This window comes from Hypanus sabinus, chromosome 5 (genome assembly GCF_030144855.1).
Source record: "Hypanus sabinus isolate sHypSab1 chromosome 5, sHypSab1.hap1, whole genome shotgun sequence".
NCBI classification, from domain to species: Eukaryota; Metazoa; Chordata; class Chondrichthyes; order Myliobatiformes; family Dasyatidae; genus Hypanus; species Hypanus sabinus.
In genome coordinates this window covers 82,853,261-82,868,756 of record NC_082710.1, presented here as the reverse complement: position 1 = coordinate 82,868,756, position 15,496 = coordinate 82,853,261, and the positions used below count along the sequence as shown (strand labels likewise).

The following is a 15,496-nucleotide window of genomic DNA, read 5'->3' as shown; positions in this document are numbered from 1 at the left end:
ACTGGTTTTATTAAAAATCGCTATTCTTTTTTCAATGTTAGGAGGTTATTGAATATTGTTTATACTCCTTCACATAGCACTTCAGAATGTGTCATTTCATTAGATGCGGAGAAAGCATGTGATAGAGTTGAATGGCCATACTTATTTACTGTGCTTGAGAAGTTTAATTTTAGTGCGACATTCATTTCCTGGATTAAACTGATATATCATACTCCAGTAGCATCAGTTTTTACTAACAATCAAAGATCTCCCTTTTCTCGTTTATTTTGGGGTATTAGACAAGGCTGTCCTCTTAGTCCATTATTATTTGATATTGCTTTAGAACCCTTGGCAATTGCTATTAGAGAATCACCGAACATTTTTGGCATTACTCGTGGGATGGATATACATAAGTTATCAGACGATTTATTATTATTTATTTCTGATCCTGAGAAATCCATTCCAGCAGTTATATCATTGTTGGCTCAATTTAGTAATTTTTTCCAGGTATAAATTAAATCTTAATAAGAGTGAATTGTTTCGTTTAAATAGACAGGTTCCAATTTATGGAAATTTACCTTTTAAATTAGTTAATGATTCTTTTATATACGTCGGGATTAAAATCACAAAAAATTATAAGGAGTTATTTAAGGTTAATTTTTTACCCTTAATTGATCAGATTAAATGTTTGTTCACTAAATGGTCACCATTATCTTTATCTCTGAAAGGTCGGATTAATGCTATTGAGATGATTATTTTACCCAAGTTTTTATATATACTTCAAGCGGTACCAATTTTTATTCCAAAATCTTTTTTTGCTAATGTTGATTCAAAAATTTCCTCATATATATGGCAGAATAAAAATCCTAGATTAGGTAAAAAATATTTACAGAAGGCAAGGAAGGAAGGTGGATTGGCATTGCCTAATTTTAGATTTTATTATTGGGCAGTTAATATCCGATATTTGATATGTTGGTTAAATAATTTGGATTTATCTTTTAGCCCTCATTGGGTGAACCTGGAAATTAAATCTGTACAAGGATTTGCACTGGGTTCTATTTTAGGACCTCCTCTTCCCTTTGCTCTTTCTAAATTGCAGAAACGAATTGACGATCCGATAGTTAAACATACTTTACGTATATGGTTTCAGTTTCGGAAATTTTTTGGGCTGAATCAGTTTGTTTTAAATATTCCTATTGTATCCAATTGCTTTTTTAATCCTTCTATTATAGACCAAGCTTATTCAGCTTGGAAGGCTAAAGGATTACTATGATTTTCCAATTTATTTTTGGATAATTGTTTTATGTCTTTTGAACAATTATCTAATAAATATAATTTGCCTAGATTTCATGTTTTTTAGATATTTACAGATTAGGAATTTCTTAAATACTGTACTTCCTACCTTTCCAAATCTTGATTCTTCAGGTATTTTGGAGAATTTGCTAGAACTAAATCCTTCTCAGAAAGCGGTAATATCAAAACTCTACAATATAATTATGAAGATACGTTTAGAGCCCTTCTATAAGATTACAACTGATTGGGAAAGAGAACTTAACCTTACTATCCCTATTGAGAATTGGGATAAAATTCTTCAATTAGTCAATTTATCATCTATATGTGCTAAACATTCATTAATGCAGTTTAAAGTTGTGCATAGGGCTCATATGTCTAAGGAGAAATTGGCTCGTTTTCATTCCTATATAAATCCTATTTGTGACAGATGTCATTCTGAGATAGCATCTTTAATTCCTATGTTTTGGTCTTGTCCGCTTTTGAAAAAATTTTGGAAAGACATTTTTGATATAATTCCCACGGTATTGAACATTTATTTACAACCTCATCCTATTACTGCAATTTTGGGTTTACCTATGAAGGATTCAATCCATTTATCTTCTTCTGCTTGTCAAATGATTGCATTTCTTACATTAATGGCTAGAAGATCTATTTTGTTGAATTGGAAAGAAATTAATCCTCCTACCATATTTCATTGGTTTTCTCAAACTATATTATGTCTAAATTTATAGAAAATTAGAAGTGTTGTATTTGACCCTTCTATTAAATTTGAAAAGATATGGAGACCATTTATTCAATATTTTCATATGATGTAATGTGACCCTGTTCCAAGCCTATTTATTTTTCCAGTTTTGATTTTACATATGTTGAGAGGATCAGAGTTGACAACACTGATGATTTTGTATTTTTGTTAGATATTATATGTAGCCCATTTTTTCTTCTTTTTTTCCCTTTTTTTTCTTTTTTCTTTTTTTCTCTTTATTAGTTATTAGGTTGTTAGATTAGTTTTTCTAGCATAATTTTTTTTCTTTTTCTCTTTTTTGTTTTTTTATATATATATATATTATGATATGCCTAGTTTTGCTTTGTTTATATGTTACTTGTATCGTTCATGATTTGGGAAGACTCTTTTATATTGTAACTATTGCTTATGTATCCTTTCATGTTCAGTTTAAATTTGTATGTTTGTAATCCCATTATCTATGTATTAATCTTATTATGTCGATATTAATAATAATAATAAAAAGATTGGAAAAGAAAAAAAGAATAATGGAGCATGTGAAAGGCTCCCCAATGAAAGCTACAATTTTTACTAGGCAACGCAGTGGTTTAATTGTTGGAATACAGTTGGCCCTCCTTATCTGTGGGGGATTGGTTCCGGGATCCCCCGTGGATACCGAAAAACACAGATGCTCAGGTCCCTTATTTAGCTAACCAGTTAGGTGGTCTTTAGGACCCAGTGGAACCCCAGACCTGATTTAACATGTCTCAGTGCAGTGGTTATTAGGACCCGGCACAGCTCTGAATCCAAAGTGTTTCTGTTCATGAAAATAATCATAGGACACAGAACATAGAATAGTCACAGTGCACTACAGGCTCCTCGGCCCACAATGTTGTGCCGACCCTCAAAACCTGCCTCCCATATAACCCCCACCTTAAATTCCTCCATATACCTGTCTAGTAGTCTTTTAAACTTTACTAGTGTATCTGCCTCCACCACTGATGCAGGCAGTGCATTCCACGCACCAACCACTCTCTGAGTGAAAAACCTTCCTCTAATATCCCCCTTGAACTTCCCTCCCCTTAGCTTAAAGCCATGTCCTCTTGTACTGAACAGTGGTGCCCTGGGGAAGAGGCGCTGGCTGTCCACTCTGTCTATTCCTCTTAATATTTTGTACACCTCTATCATGCCTCCTCTCATCCTCCTTCTCTCCAAAGAGTAAAGCCCTAGCTCCCTTAATCTCTGATCATAATCCATACACTCTAAACCAGGCAGCATCCTGGTAAATCTCCTCTGAACCCTTTCCAATGCTTCCACATCCTTCCTTTAGTGAGGCAACCAGAACTGGACACAGTACTCCAACTGTGGCCTAACTAGACTTTTATAGAGCTGCATCAATACATCGTGTCTCGTAAACTCTATTCCTCGACTTATGAAAGCTAACACCCCATAAGCTTTCTTAACTACTCTATCTACCTGTGAGGCAACTTACAGGGATCTGTGGACATGTACCCCCAGATCCCTCTGCTCCTTCACACTACCAAGTATCCTGTCATGATCATGATTGAAAATAAAGTGGAAGTAATAAAGCAATCAGAAAGAGGTGAAAAGCATCATCGGAAAAGCGTTAGGCTACAGTCGGTCAACGATCAGAACAATTTCAATGGAACATGTGAAAGGTCCTGCTCTGATGAAAGCTAGAATTATTACTAAGTAACGCAGTGGTTTAATCATTGAAATACATGCATTTCTTAAGTGTTTTATATGCATAGAAAGGTAAAATGTATACTATATACAAAGACAAACGTTTGACTAACTGACACTAAATAATACCGGATGTACCTGTTCCAACTTCAGATCCGACTTAAAGATGGTCTCAGGAATGGAACGCGTTCATAACCCAGGGATTGCCTGTACTTGGAAAGCTTTAAGTAAATACTATGCTATCAATGCTTTTAATGGATAGTTGAATATGGAAATGAGGGATAAGAGAAATAGAATGTAAAGTTGTAAAGTCTTTGGAGAGTAGAAGGTTAAGGGGGACTTGACAGAGGTTTTTAAAACTATGAGGGGGATAGATCGAGTTGACGTAGATAGGCTTTTTCCATTGAGAGTAGGGGAGATTCAAACAAGAGGACATGAGTTGAGAATTAAGGGGCAAAAGTTTAGGGGTAACACAAAGGGGAACTTCTTTACTCAGAGGGTGGTAGCTGTGTGGAACGAGCTTCTGGTAGAAGTGGTAGAGGCAGGTTCAATTTTGTCATTTAAAAAAAAAATTGGATAGGTATATGGACAGGAGGGTTATGGACTGAGTGCAGGTAGGTGGGACTAGATGAGAGCAAGCATTCGGCACAGACTAGAAGGGCCAAGATGGCCTGTTTCCGTGCTGTAATTGTTATATGGTTATATGATATATTGATAGATAGATAGCTGAAGAAAGGCAGGAAAAAGCGTTAGAGGCACTTGTACAGAAAGGTTGAGCCAAATGACATTTTTCTGAGATATGTAATTTGTTGTTTTGTTTTTTCTCTTAGGAGCATTTTCTGACCCCAGCAGAGCTGTGGAGGTAGAAACGAACTCTCCTGATCCACTCAGCTTCACTTTCAGGACAGGTTGGGGAGGGAATGTATTGTAGACACAATTCTGTAAGCTTATGGTGGAAAGCATTCTGAGTGGTTGGTATCAAGCCTGTTATGAAGACTCCAATGTACAGGATCACAAGAGGTTATGGATGGAGTCTCGTTATGGAGGTTCCATCACGAGGCACAACTGTCCCCATTGTCAACAGCATTTTCAAGTGGGGCAATTCCTCAAGAATATGGTATCCATCAATAAGGACTTTCACCATCTGGGACATGCCTTCTTGGACCATAGGGCACAGCCTCAGCATACAGGGATGTCCCTTCAGAACAGAGGTGAGGAGGAATTTCTTTAGCTAGAGGGGGGTGAATCTGTGGAATTCATTGTCACAGACAGCTGTGGAGGCCAAGTCATTCAGTATATTTAAAGCAGAGGTTGATCTTGATTAGTAGGGGGATCAAAGGTTATGGGGAGAAAGCAGGAGAATGGGGTTGAGAGGGATAATAAATCAGCCATGATAGAATGAGAGAGCTAACTCAATGGACATAATGGCCTAATTCTTCTCCTATATCTTACAGCTTTATGGATGATATACTGGAGCTTGAAGCACATTCAATAGTTCAGAAAGAGTTTCTTCATATCCTCCTTCAGATTCCTGAATGATCCATGAACCCATGAAGATCATCTCGTTATTCCTATGTTTTTGCACTATTTAATTTTGTAATTTCTAGTAATTTTATATCTTTGCACTGTACTGCTACCAAAAACAAAAAAAATCATGTCATAGAGGTCAGTGATCATAAATCTGATTCTGATTCTGAAATGTAGAAGCAGAAAAGGTGACCAATATAAACAAAGGACTAAGGGTGTAGAATTGTGCTTCAGAAGGAAGCAGTGCCATGTCAAAATGCAATAGACTGGGAAATTTATGTGCAACAAGACAGGTATGAAATATATGCAAGTAAATGTTCAATATGTCTGGATTACTTCTGTTGTATCTGTGCTTATTAAAAAGTGGATAGTGACTAATTACCAGTAGAATCAAACTCCTAGAGGTAACAACAGAGATAAAAATTGACATATGGGAATGCACAGGGAAGTCCAACTGTGCCTAGAATTGCTAAGCTGCTTTGTGCAGACAGCCTTGTGTGTCACTGGAGCCGTGAGACAGAAGCACCAGCTACGACATTGCCAGGGTTCTGACTGCATGTTGGATTTTGAGAAAAGCAATGCTTTAAGCTCCACACCTTTCTCATTCTCAGTAGCCCAACAATTGCTAATCCAATTGTTTTTTGAGATCCGCCATCTGTCCATAAATATTATTCCAGATGCTAACATTTCTATAACAAACAAAATCTTTCATGAGTAATCTTCTCTTTTTATGTCAATAATGTTAATTTCCTGTCCTGACATTTGGTATCCTTCATTTGTTTCTCTCTATCCACTCTAGTGCCCTTCTAGTTCTGAATGCTGCATCATTTTTGAATTTTTTTTAACGTTTGCTGTTACGAAAGACCTACATTAGTTACCTGTTTTCGCTAACAGAAGTTATTTTCACGGTTAAGAAAAAAGGCAGCGCGCGCCCCGAACAGCCAAGCTCCTCCCCCGGAACTGCATTCTAGCTGCCATTGCTTAAACGTGTGTCGATTTATTTTGTGCATTCGTTAGCAAGATGAGTTCTAAGGTATTGGAAAAGCCTGAAAGAGCTCATAAGGGTGTTAAACTTCGCGTAAAACTATTCATAATTAAATGTTTTGATCGTGGTGAACAAAGTAAGGACATTGTCCGCGTGTTGAACCATTCACACTATTTATATGCAGAGAGAAAGAATCTTGAAAGCTGCTGATATTACTGTTGGTTCTGCTCATAGCAAAGTAATCTCTCTTAGTCAGCATCCAATAATGGATCAAATGGAAAGTCTATTGCTTGAGTGGATTGATGGGTGTACAAAGCATGGTGTTCCATTAAGTTATCTTATGCTTAAGGAGAAATCAGTCAGTATTTTTAATAAGCTGAAACAGAAAGCACTGGACAATGGTGATGAAAGTGTTGCAAAAGTGGAATTTAAAGGTAGTCATGGGTGGTTTGATCGGTTTCTGAGGCGAGGGCAGCTTCATAGCTTAAAATTTACTGGAGAGAGTACTTCGGCTGATACTGAAACTGCCAAAAAGTTCCCAGCAAAACTGAAGAAGATAATTTCAGAAGCAAGTATAAGCAAGTGTTTAACTGTGACAAAACTGCAATTTATTGGAAAAAATTGCCGAGCACCCCAACCTCCGATGACTAAGCCTAACATCAGTATGCTCACTGTCTTCCCAATTCCGGTAAGTGAGACTACACTGTACATACATTATCTCTACTTGTATTTTTATGTGTTATTTGGTATGATTTGGCAACTTGGTAGCTTAAAGGTTACTGGAGAGTCTGCTTCCGGTGAGACTGTTTCCACAACATAGTGAGATTATACACTACGCTAGACAGTGCTGCAATGATTGCAGAAAAGTATTTCTACTTTATATAGGCTGTGTATTTATCATATCATTCCTGCTTTTACTATATTGGAACCAGAATCAGAATCAGAATCAAACTTTAATCGCCAAGTACCTGTGCACATACAAGGAATTTACTTCCGGCAGATGTTGTCTCTCTGCTCATAACAATAATAATGATAAATATAAATTAATATATAGATTATACATACATGTAGTGCAATCCAAGTAATAGTTAGCCGACAGTTAACTGTTCAGCAAAGTGACCGCAGTAGGGAAAAAACTTCTCCAGTGCCTATTAGTCTTAGTCTGGAGGGATCTGAAGCGCCTACCAGACGGAAGCAGTTCAAACAGTCCGTGCGCAGGATGGAAGGAGTCCTTTATGTTACTGTTATTTTAGGTTTTATGTGTTATTTGGCATGATTTTATTTTTTGGGTCTGGGAACGCTGACAAATTTTTCCCATTTAAATAAATGGGAATTGCTTCTTCACTTTGCGACATTCCGGCTTATGAACCATTTCACAATAATGCTCTACCTTCGGATAGCTGGGGGAGCCTGTACTTGCCAACCTTCTGCACTGAAGGAGAACAATCCCAGTTTCTCCAGGCCTTTCCACAGAACATTAAATCATATTAGTTTAGTGATGGCGAGAATAGCCATTCAGCTTCTCAGAACCATTCTGGCCCCTGGTAGAGTAATTTGCTATTCTTGCTCCACAACTTTCACCCTGTAAGAGTTCCCTTTACAACTCAATAAGCAGTATTTTCTAAAATTCTCCCAGCATTTTGTGTCTGTTTCTCAATGTTTCCAGGATCTGAGGATTGTTTGTGACTCAGTTTTGAAGACAGCACGGATTGATTCTGCTTCCACTACCCATGCATAAGTGAACTGCCAAAGCTAATTATTCTCAATAACAAAAATAACGTTGTATATCATCCTTGTATCTTTCTTCCAGACGTTTTATATTAGTGTACTCTACTCATTTGACCAGCCACATCATCTCTTTATTGACCTACAAAATATCAGTCATGATCTTATAGATCCCTATCAAATTTTCTGTCAAGTCTTTGCTTTCAGGTAGAATCATCCCCGTTGTGCAGTATGTAGCTGAAGTATAAACAAAAGAAATTCTGCAGATGCTGGAAATCTGAGGAAGGCACACAAAATGCTGGAGGAACTCAGCTGGCCAGGCAGCATCTAGGAAAAGAGTACAGTCAACAGTTCGGGCTGAAACCCTTCGGCAGGACTGGAGAAAAAAAGCTGAGGAGTAAATTGAAAAGGTGGGGGAGGGGAAAGAGAAACAACAGGTGATAGGTGAAACTGGGAGGGGGAAGGATGAAGTATAAAGCTGGGAAGTTGATTGGTGAAAGAGACAAGGCCATGGAAGAAAGTACGGAGGGGAGGAGCATCAGAGGGAGATGATGAGCAGGAAAAGAGATAAGTTGAGAGAGAGAAAAGGGGATGGAAAATGGTGAAGGGGAGAGAGGCATTAAAGGGAGTTTGAGAAATCGATGTTCATGCCATCAGGTTGCAAGCCACCTAAATGGAATATAAGGTGTTGTTCTTCCAACCTAAGTGTGGCTTCATCACGACAGTGGAGGAGGCCATGAATGGACATATCAGAATGGGAATGGGAAATGGAATTAAGATGTGTGGCCACTGGGAGATCCCGCTTTTTCTGGCGGACAGAGCTTAGGTGTTCAGCAATGCAGTCTCCCAATCTATGTGAGGTCCCACCAATATACAGGAGGCTACGTCAGGAGCACCAAACACAGAAACTGACCCCAACAGACTCACAGGTGAAGTGCTGCTTCACCTGTAAGGACTTTTTGGGGCACTGAATGGTAGTAAGGGAGAAGGTGAAAGGGCAGGTGTAGCACTTGTTCCGATTGCAAGGATTAGTGCCAGGAAGGAGATCGGTGGAGAGGGACAAATGGGCAATGGAGTCGAGTAAGGAGTGATCCGAGTGGAAAGCAGAAAGTGAGGAGGGGTAAGAGGGGAAGATGTGCTTGGTGGTGGGATCCAGCAGGATCTTGATCCGTCCATAGATGCCTCAGAGTCATGACACAAGTTGATAGGGTGGTTAAGAGGGCATATGGTATGTTGGCTTCATTAGTTGGGGGATTGAGTTAAGCAATATAATGAGATAATGCTGCAGCTCTACAAAGCTCTGACTAGACCATACTAAGAGTACTGTGTTCAGTTTTGATTGATTCAATATAGGAAAGATGTGGAATCTTTAAATTGCAGAGGAGATTTGTTAGATTAGATTAGAGGACATCTCATATGTGGAAAGGTTGAGAAGCTAGGACTTTTCTCTTTGGAGCAAAGGGGGATACAAGGTGACTCTGTAAGGCTGTATAGGATGATTGATCATGGATAGAGTGGGCAGCCACCACCTTTTTTCAAGGTGGCAGCAGCTAATACAAGAGGACATAACTTTAAGGTGATTGGATGTCAAGGATAGGTTTTTACACAGAAAGTGGTGGGTGCATGGAACACATTACAAGGTGTGTTTCCAGAGACAGATGCATTAGGAACATTTAAAAGACCCTTAGGTAGAAAAAAGTTCAGGGCTTTGTGGGAAGGTAAGGTTAGATTAATCTTGGAGTAGGTTAAAAGGTTAGCACAACATCATGTGCTGAATGGCCTGTACTGTGGTGTACTAATATATGTTCTATAATCCTTTAATTCTATGAACCTTCAGCTTTCTGACAAGTCTTTTACACTGTACTTAATACAATAGGTTTATGAAATACAGAATACTGCCATTAACCTTGACTGTGCCTACAAGTTTGACCTTCCAAAGTATATCACTTCATACTTTTCCAGTTTGATCTGCCACTTCTCAGCCTAGCTCTGCATCTGGTCAATGTCCCATTGTAACCCATGACTACTTTCTACACTTTCCACAGCACCACTGACCTTTGTACCTCCTGCAAACTCACTAATGCACCCTTCCACTTCCTCATCTAAGTCGTTGATAAACGTCACAGATAGCATGGTTCCCAGTGCAGATGCCCGAAGAACACCGCTATTTGCGGACTTCAGGGTCCATCTTCAGTCACACTCTGACTTCTGTAGGAAAGCCAGATCTGAATCCATGCAGCCAAGTTTCCCTGGATCCCGTGCTTGCTGACTTTCTCAATGAGCCTGCCCTAGGGAACCCTGTTGAACACCTTACTAAAATTGATATGTACCTCATCCCCTGCTCTACCTTCATCAATTTGTTTTGAGACTTCCTCAAAGAATTCAATCAAGTTCACAAGGCATGAGCTGACCCTGACTGATCACGCTGACAATCCCTAATCAAGGCGTGCTTCTCATGGCTACATGGCCCAGAGAGAGAAAGCAGAACTGTGTTTTTTATGATCAACTGATGATGTGGGATAAAAATGGCAGCTAGATGTACATCAACCACATGTCCCTCAACAATTGTCTGTTACCAAATTAAATATTTAAGTTAGTAAACTTCAAATTTTGCTACACAAAAGAACCATGATGGCTTCTGTCAATTAATGTATACTCTTCCAAGTACCTGATCACTTGTTTCTATTGGTTTGGGAAAAAAGTTTAATACTTGCAGCTTTCCAGTTTTCTAGCTTCATTTCTGTATCCAGAACTAATTATGATTGTATTTCTGCAGTACCTATCGTTCAACTCTCCATAAACAAGACTGCTTCCCAGCCAGTCCCAGAAACTTACATATGTTCTGTAAATGCAGCCAGTATTTATGCCATTTCCTCTTTGTCACCTTCCAGATCACCCCACACATTAAACATCTCCTCTTTTAAACAGCTCATAACCCAGAGAACTCGAGTGGAAACAAGATATGCTTAATTCCAAACAACTGTTCTAGAAAAAGAGAAAGAATTAATTAAGTTGTTCTCAGCTGGATATTGTGGGCTGTTTTCAGTATTATTGGAGCTGAACTCACCCAGGCAAGTGCAGCGAATTCTATCACACTCCCGAATTGTGCCTTGTAGAAGGTGAAAGGGTCTTGGGATGTCAGATAGCGAGACTCCAGAGATGATCAAGACAGAACTAATATACGGATCATGCTACCGAACATCAGGATATTTTATCTGTAAACAAGCACGTTCTGTCTTTGAGTCCTTACAGATATACTTCTGCAGCACTGAAATATTCAATTCTATCAATTCAATTATTCCTGTTCATTATTCTCTTCCCTGCTTCCTAGTGCCTTGCATTCAGGAGTATTTCAAACCTAATTTATGAGACCATAAGAAACTTCATTTTAAATAGATCCAATGACTTGGCCTCCACAGCCAACTGTGGCAGTGCATTCCACAGAATCATCATCATCTGGCTAAAGGTATTCCTCCTCATCTCTATTCTAAAGAGGCATCTTTCTGTTCTGAGGATGTGCCCTTCTTGTCCTAGACCCTCTACTCCATGACTATTCTATCTAGGCCTTTCAATATTTGAGAGATTTCAGTGAGATCCCCCCCCCCACCCCATACTCATCATTCTAAACTCCAGCACATATATGGCCAGAACCATCAAGCTATCTTCATACATTAACCCTTCATTCCTGGGATCATTCTCATACACCTCCTCTGGCAATTGTGCAAGACCAGCACATTCTTCCCCACACAGAGTTGCTCACAAATGTGGTCTGAACAATGGCTTATAAAGTTTCAGCATTACATCCTTGCTTTTATATTGTAATTCTCTTGAAATGAATGCTAACATTGCATTTGCCTTCCTTCAGATTCAACCCACAAATTAAACTTTTGGAATCCTGCTCTGGGACTCTCAAGTCACTTTGTACCTCTTGGCCATGTTTGCATGTTTTTATGCATTGAGTTGCTGCCATGTTTTTGGCTGATTAGATGTTTGCATTAATAAATAGCTGTACAGGTGTATCCAATAAAGTGGCCACTGAGCCTAAATTCTCCTGAATTATTCATTCATATTCACTAGGGTGTGGTGCCAGCAGTAATTTTTGCCTGGCTGTTTGTGGAAACTCATCCTACTACCTCTGAGCTTCTCACTGCTATAGATCACTCAGATTTATTATAATTAGTATTGTAGAGCCAGGCGGGTCCTTTGGCCCCATTGAGTCTGTACCAAGTATCAAGCACCTATTTACATAACTCTGCAGTAATCACATTTACTTCCTTCACATTCTATCCCTCATCTACACACTAAGGGCAATTCAAAGTGGCCAATTAACCTACTGTCAGAACAAGTGGAGTTTGAAATAATGGTTGATTTATTAAGACTTGTGTGCATCAGAACACCAGTCAAAACTGATCTCCCTGAGTGCAAATTTGCTTCAGCTTTAATATCTTCAGCTGAGAAAATTACACAAAAACTTCATTAATCGTAAAACTAGGATTTGATAGCAGAATTATGGTTACAGAAAGAGTCATTAAGTGGTCTTGGCCTGAAACATTGACTCTCCATAGATGCTGTCTGACCTACTGAGTGCCTTCAGCATTTTGTATATGTTAATGAAGTTATAGACTAGGCCTCGATTTCAGAATTAAATGAGTATGTACAAATCTAAATGAGTTAACAGTAAAACAGATTTTTATTACAACAATGGGTGAATGCTCTAACATATTTAATGAACTTCCTGAAACTTGACTGACATCACTGTTGCAGTTCCTGTCTCAACTTTTCAGTTAGAAACACAGAAAACCTACAGCACAATACAGGCCCTTCAGCCCATAAAGTTGTGCCAAAGGTGTCCCTACTTTAGAAATTACTAGGCTTACCTATAGCCTTCTACTTTACTAAGCTCTATGTACCTATCTAAAAGCCTCTTAAAAGACCCTATCATATCTGCCTTCACAACCATTGCCGGCAGCCCAATCCACCCATTCACCACTCTCTGAGTAAAAAACTTACCCCTGACATCTCCTCTGTAACCTGTGTCCTCTTGTGGCAACCATTTCAGCCCTGGGAAAAAGCCTCTGACTATCCACACAATCAATACCTCTCATCATCTTGTACACCTCTATTGGGTCATCTCTCATCCTCCTTCGCTCCAAGGAGAAAAGGCTGAGTTCACGCAACCTATTCTCATAAGGCATACTCCCCAATCCAGGCAACATCCTTGTAAATCTCCTCTGCACAGTTTTGACTGTGCTTTGCTGTTACCACATTAGCACATTCCACATCAGTATTTACTGGTTATTAGCCCTCCCTATACTTTCCCAACAATACTACCAACCCATCCCTTTGGAGAGGAAACTGTAACAGCCCAGGGTGAAATCACAAACTGCACGATGACAGCACCAGAGGTCAGGATTGAGATTGAGTAGCCAGACTGTGAGGTAGCAACTTTACAGCTGCACTATATATCTCACCACTTTGACACTGCTTGCCATCCTTTGACTAAATACCCATTGGGGCAGAAATGTATCTTTGGTCAACTATAGTCAATGGACATGAGAAATTGCCCTTTGCTCAGCCTCACCTCCACACATTCAGTTCCATTGACTTCATGGTGAACATTCAGCTGGTGACCAACATCAGTGCTCATACTTAGATCTAACTCATATTTTCTCTCCCGTTATCATCAAGCGGTACAGTAAGATACCTGTAAAGGAGTACGAGGTGGTGAAGGCCGTTGATTCGCTTAGGGCTGAAGATCCACAGTTAGATTCCACCAGGTGGCCTTTTATGGAGATGACAGGAGAGCTGGGCTGATGCAAGGCAACTTTCAGTGGAGCAATCCCATTAAACTGGACCGAGGAGAGGCAGCCAATGAAGCCTTCTGTGTTTTCCCTCAGTACCTCTTCATCCACATTGTCACTGTCTGAAATGTGATTTAAACATCATGTGGAATTAGTCAGGGGCAGCCATGGGACATGATAAAAGATGACAGCAAGCTAATTTAGCACCAGTTAATGTGTATTACTGCCTATACATTACTCACAGTGAACCAATCATAATCTTCATCAGGACAACCTCTTTTAATGAAACCATAAGAGAGCCCAACCCCCCACATGCACGGTGAAACTAGATATGACATTTTAAGCAAATACAGTCTTAATAGTCAGTTTTTAATTAATTTTTAAATGATTCATGTACATTGTCATTCCTTCCACTGATTCACTCACATTCTGTGTGCAGAGAGACCAAGCAGAAATTGATTGTTAATTAGACTTAGGGGAGAAGAGAGAAAGGTTGAAGTCAATTCTTCACAGGCCGAAGTCACTTAATTGTAAATTCATCAGCATTTTAATCAAACTTACCCACGTGTCTTCTTCACATTGTCAGCAGTGTCCCTGTCCCAACAGCTGATGAAACTCATTATTATTGTGAGAGCATTTATTATCAAGTACATGTCCAGGAGATCACTTAAGTCTTCAGGAATCTGGCAAAACTATTTAAATGTTGACACTTTTTCAGATGTCTTAAATTTTTTTTTTCCTGCTCATTACTTGACCTTTTTGGAGTCTGATCAGCTTGGTGACATGTTGTGTTTATACATAATGTAAGTCAACATGAAATAGACCATTTGGCCCATCTTGCCATGCCAATCCTTGTGACCAGCTACAAGTATGTACTGTATGTGCATGAGCCAGGTAGTAATGGTCTCACTCCTACAGAGAAGATTGTGGGCTCAGCTCTCCAACGCTTGATCCTGGTAGACATGTCCATGCTCTTTGTGACATTTTTTCTACTAAGAGACCACACGACCCATCACTGAACTTCCCACAACCTATGGCCTCACTCTTCATCTCATGTCTCAATATCCATTGTTTATTTATTTGTTATTATTTATTTTTGTATTTGCACAGTTTGTTGCCTATTGCATACTGGTTGTCTGCCCTGTTGGTGCAACCTTTCATTGATTCTATTATGGTTACTGGATTTATTGAGTATGCCCAGAAGAAAACAAATCTCAGGTTGTATATGGTGATGTATGTGCACTTTGATAATAAATTTATTTTGAACTATGAAGACTATAAGACATAGGAGCATAATTATACTATTTTGCCCATCGAGTCTGATCCGTCATTCCATCATGCCTGATTTATTACTCCTCTCAACCCCACTCTGTCATCGCCATGTAACCATTGATGCCCTGACTAATCAAGAACTTATCAAACATCTGCTTTAAATGTACCCAATGGACTTGGCAGCCACAGCCATCTGTAGCAATAAATTCTACAGATTCATCACCCTCCGGCTAGAGAAATTCCTCCTTATCTCATTCTAAAGGGATGTCCTTGTTTTCTGAGACTGTGCCCTCTGGTCCTAGACTTCCCACTATTGGAAACATCCTCTCCATATACATTCCATCTGGAGGTGAACACTTGATCTTCCAGTCTATCTTGTGGCTCTTGCCTACTTGCCCTGCACTTTCTCTGTAAATGTTTTGCACCCTGTTTCCTTTCTACTAGTTCAAGGTAATCATGCACAACATTATCTGCCTTAATGGCACACAA

At 39.2% G+C, this 15,496-nt stretch overlaps 1 protein-coding gene across 1 annotated transcript in view; it reads right to left on the bottom strand.

Moving 5' to 3' along the window:
- The window catches only part of LOC132394271 (contactin-associated protein-like 5), a 977,958-nt gene that overhangs the window by 156,499 nt on the left and 805,963 nt on the right, over window positions 1-15,496 (bottom strand). The window contains exon 19 of the mRNA XM_059970196.1: window positions 13,639-13,857. Within this exon, the coding sequence (XP_059826179.1) occupies window positions 13,639-13,857 (219 nt within the window). The remainder of the gene's footprint in view (window positions 1-13,638; window positions 13,858-15,496) is intronic.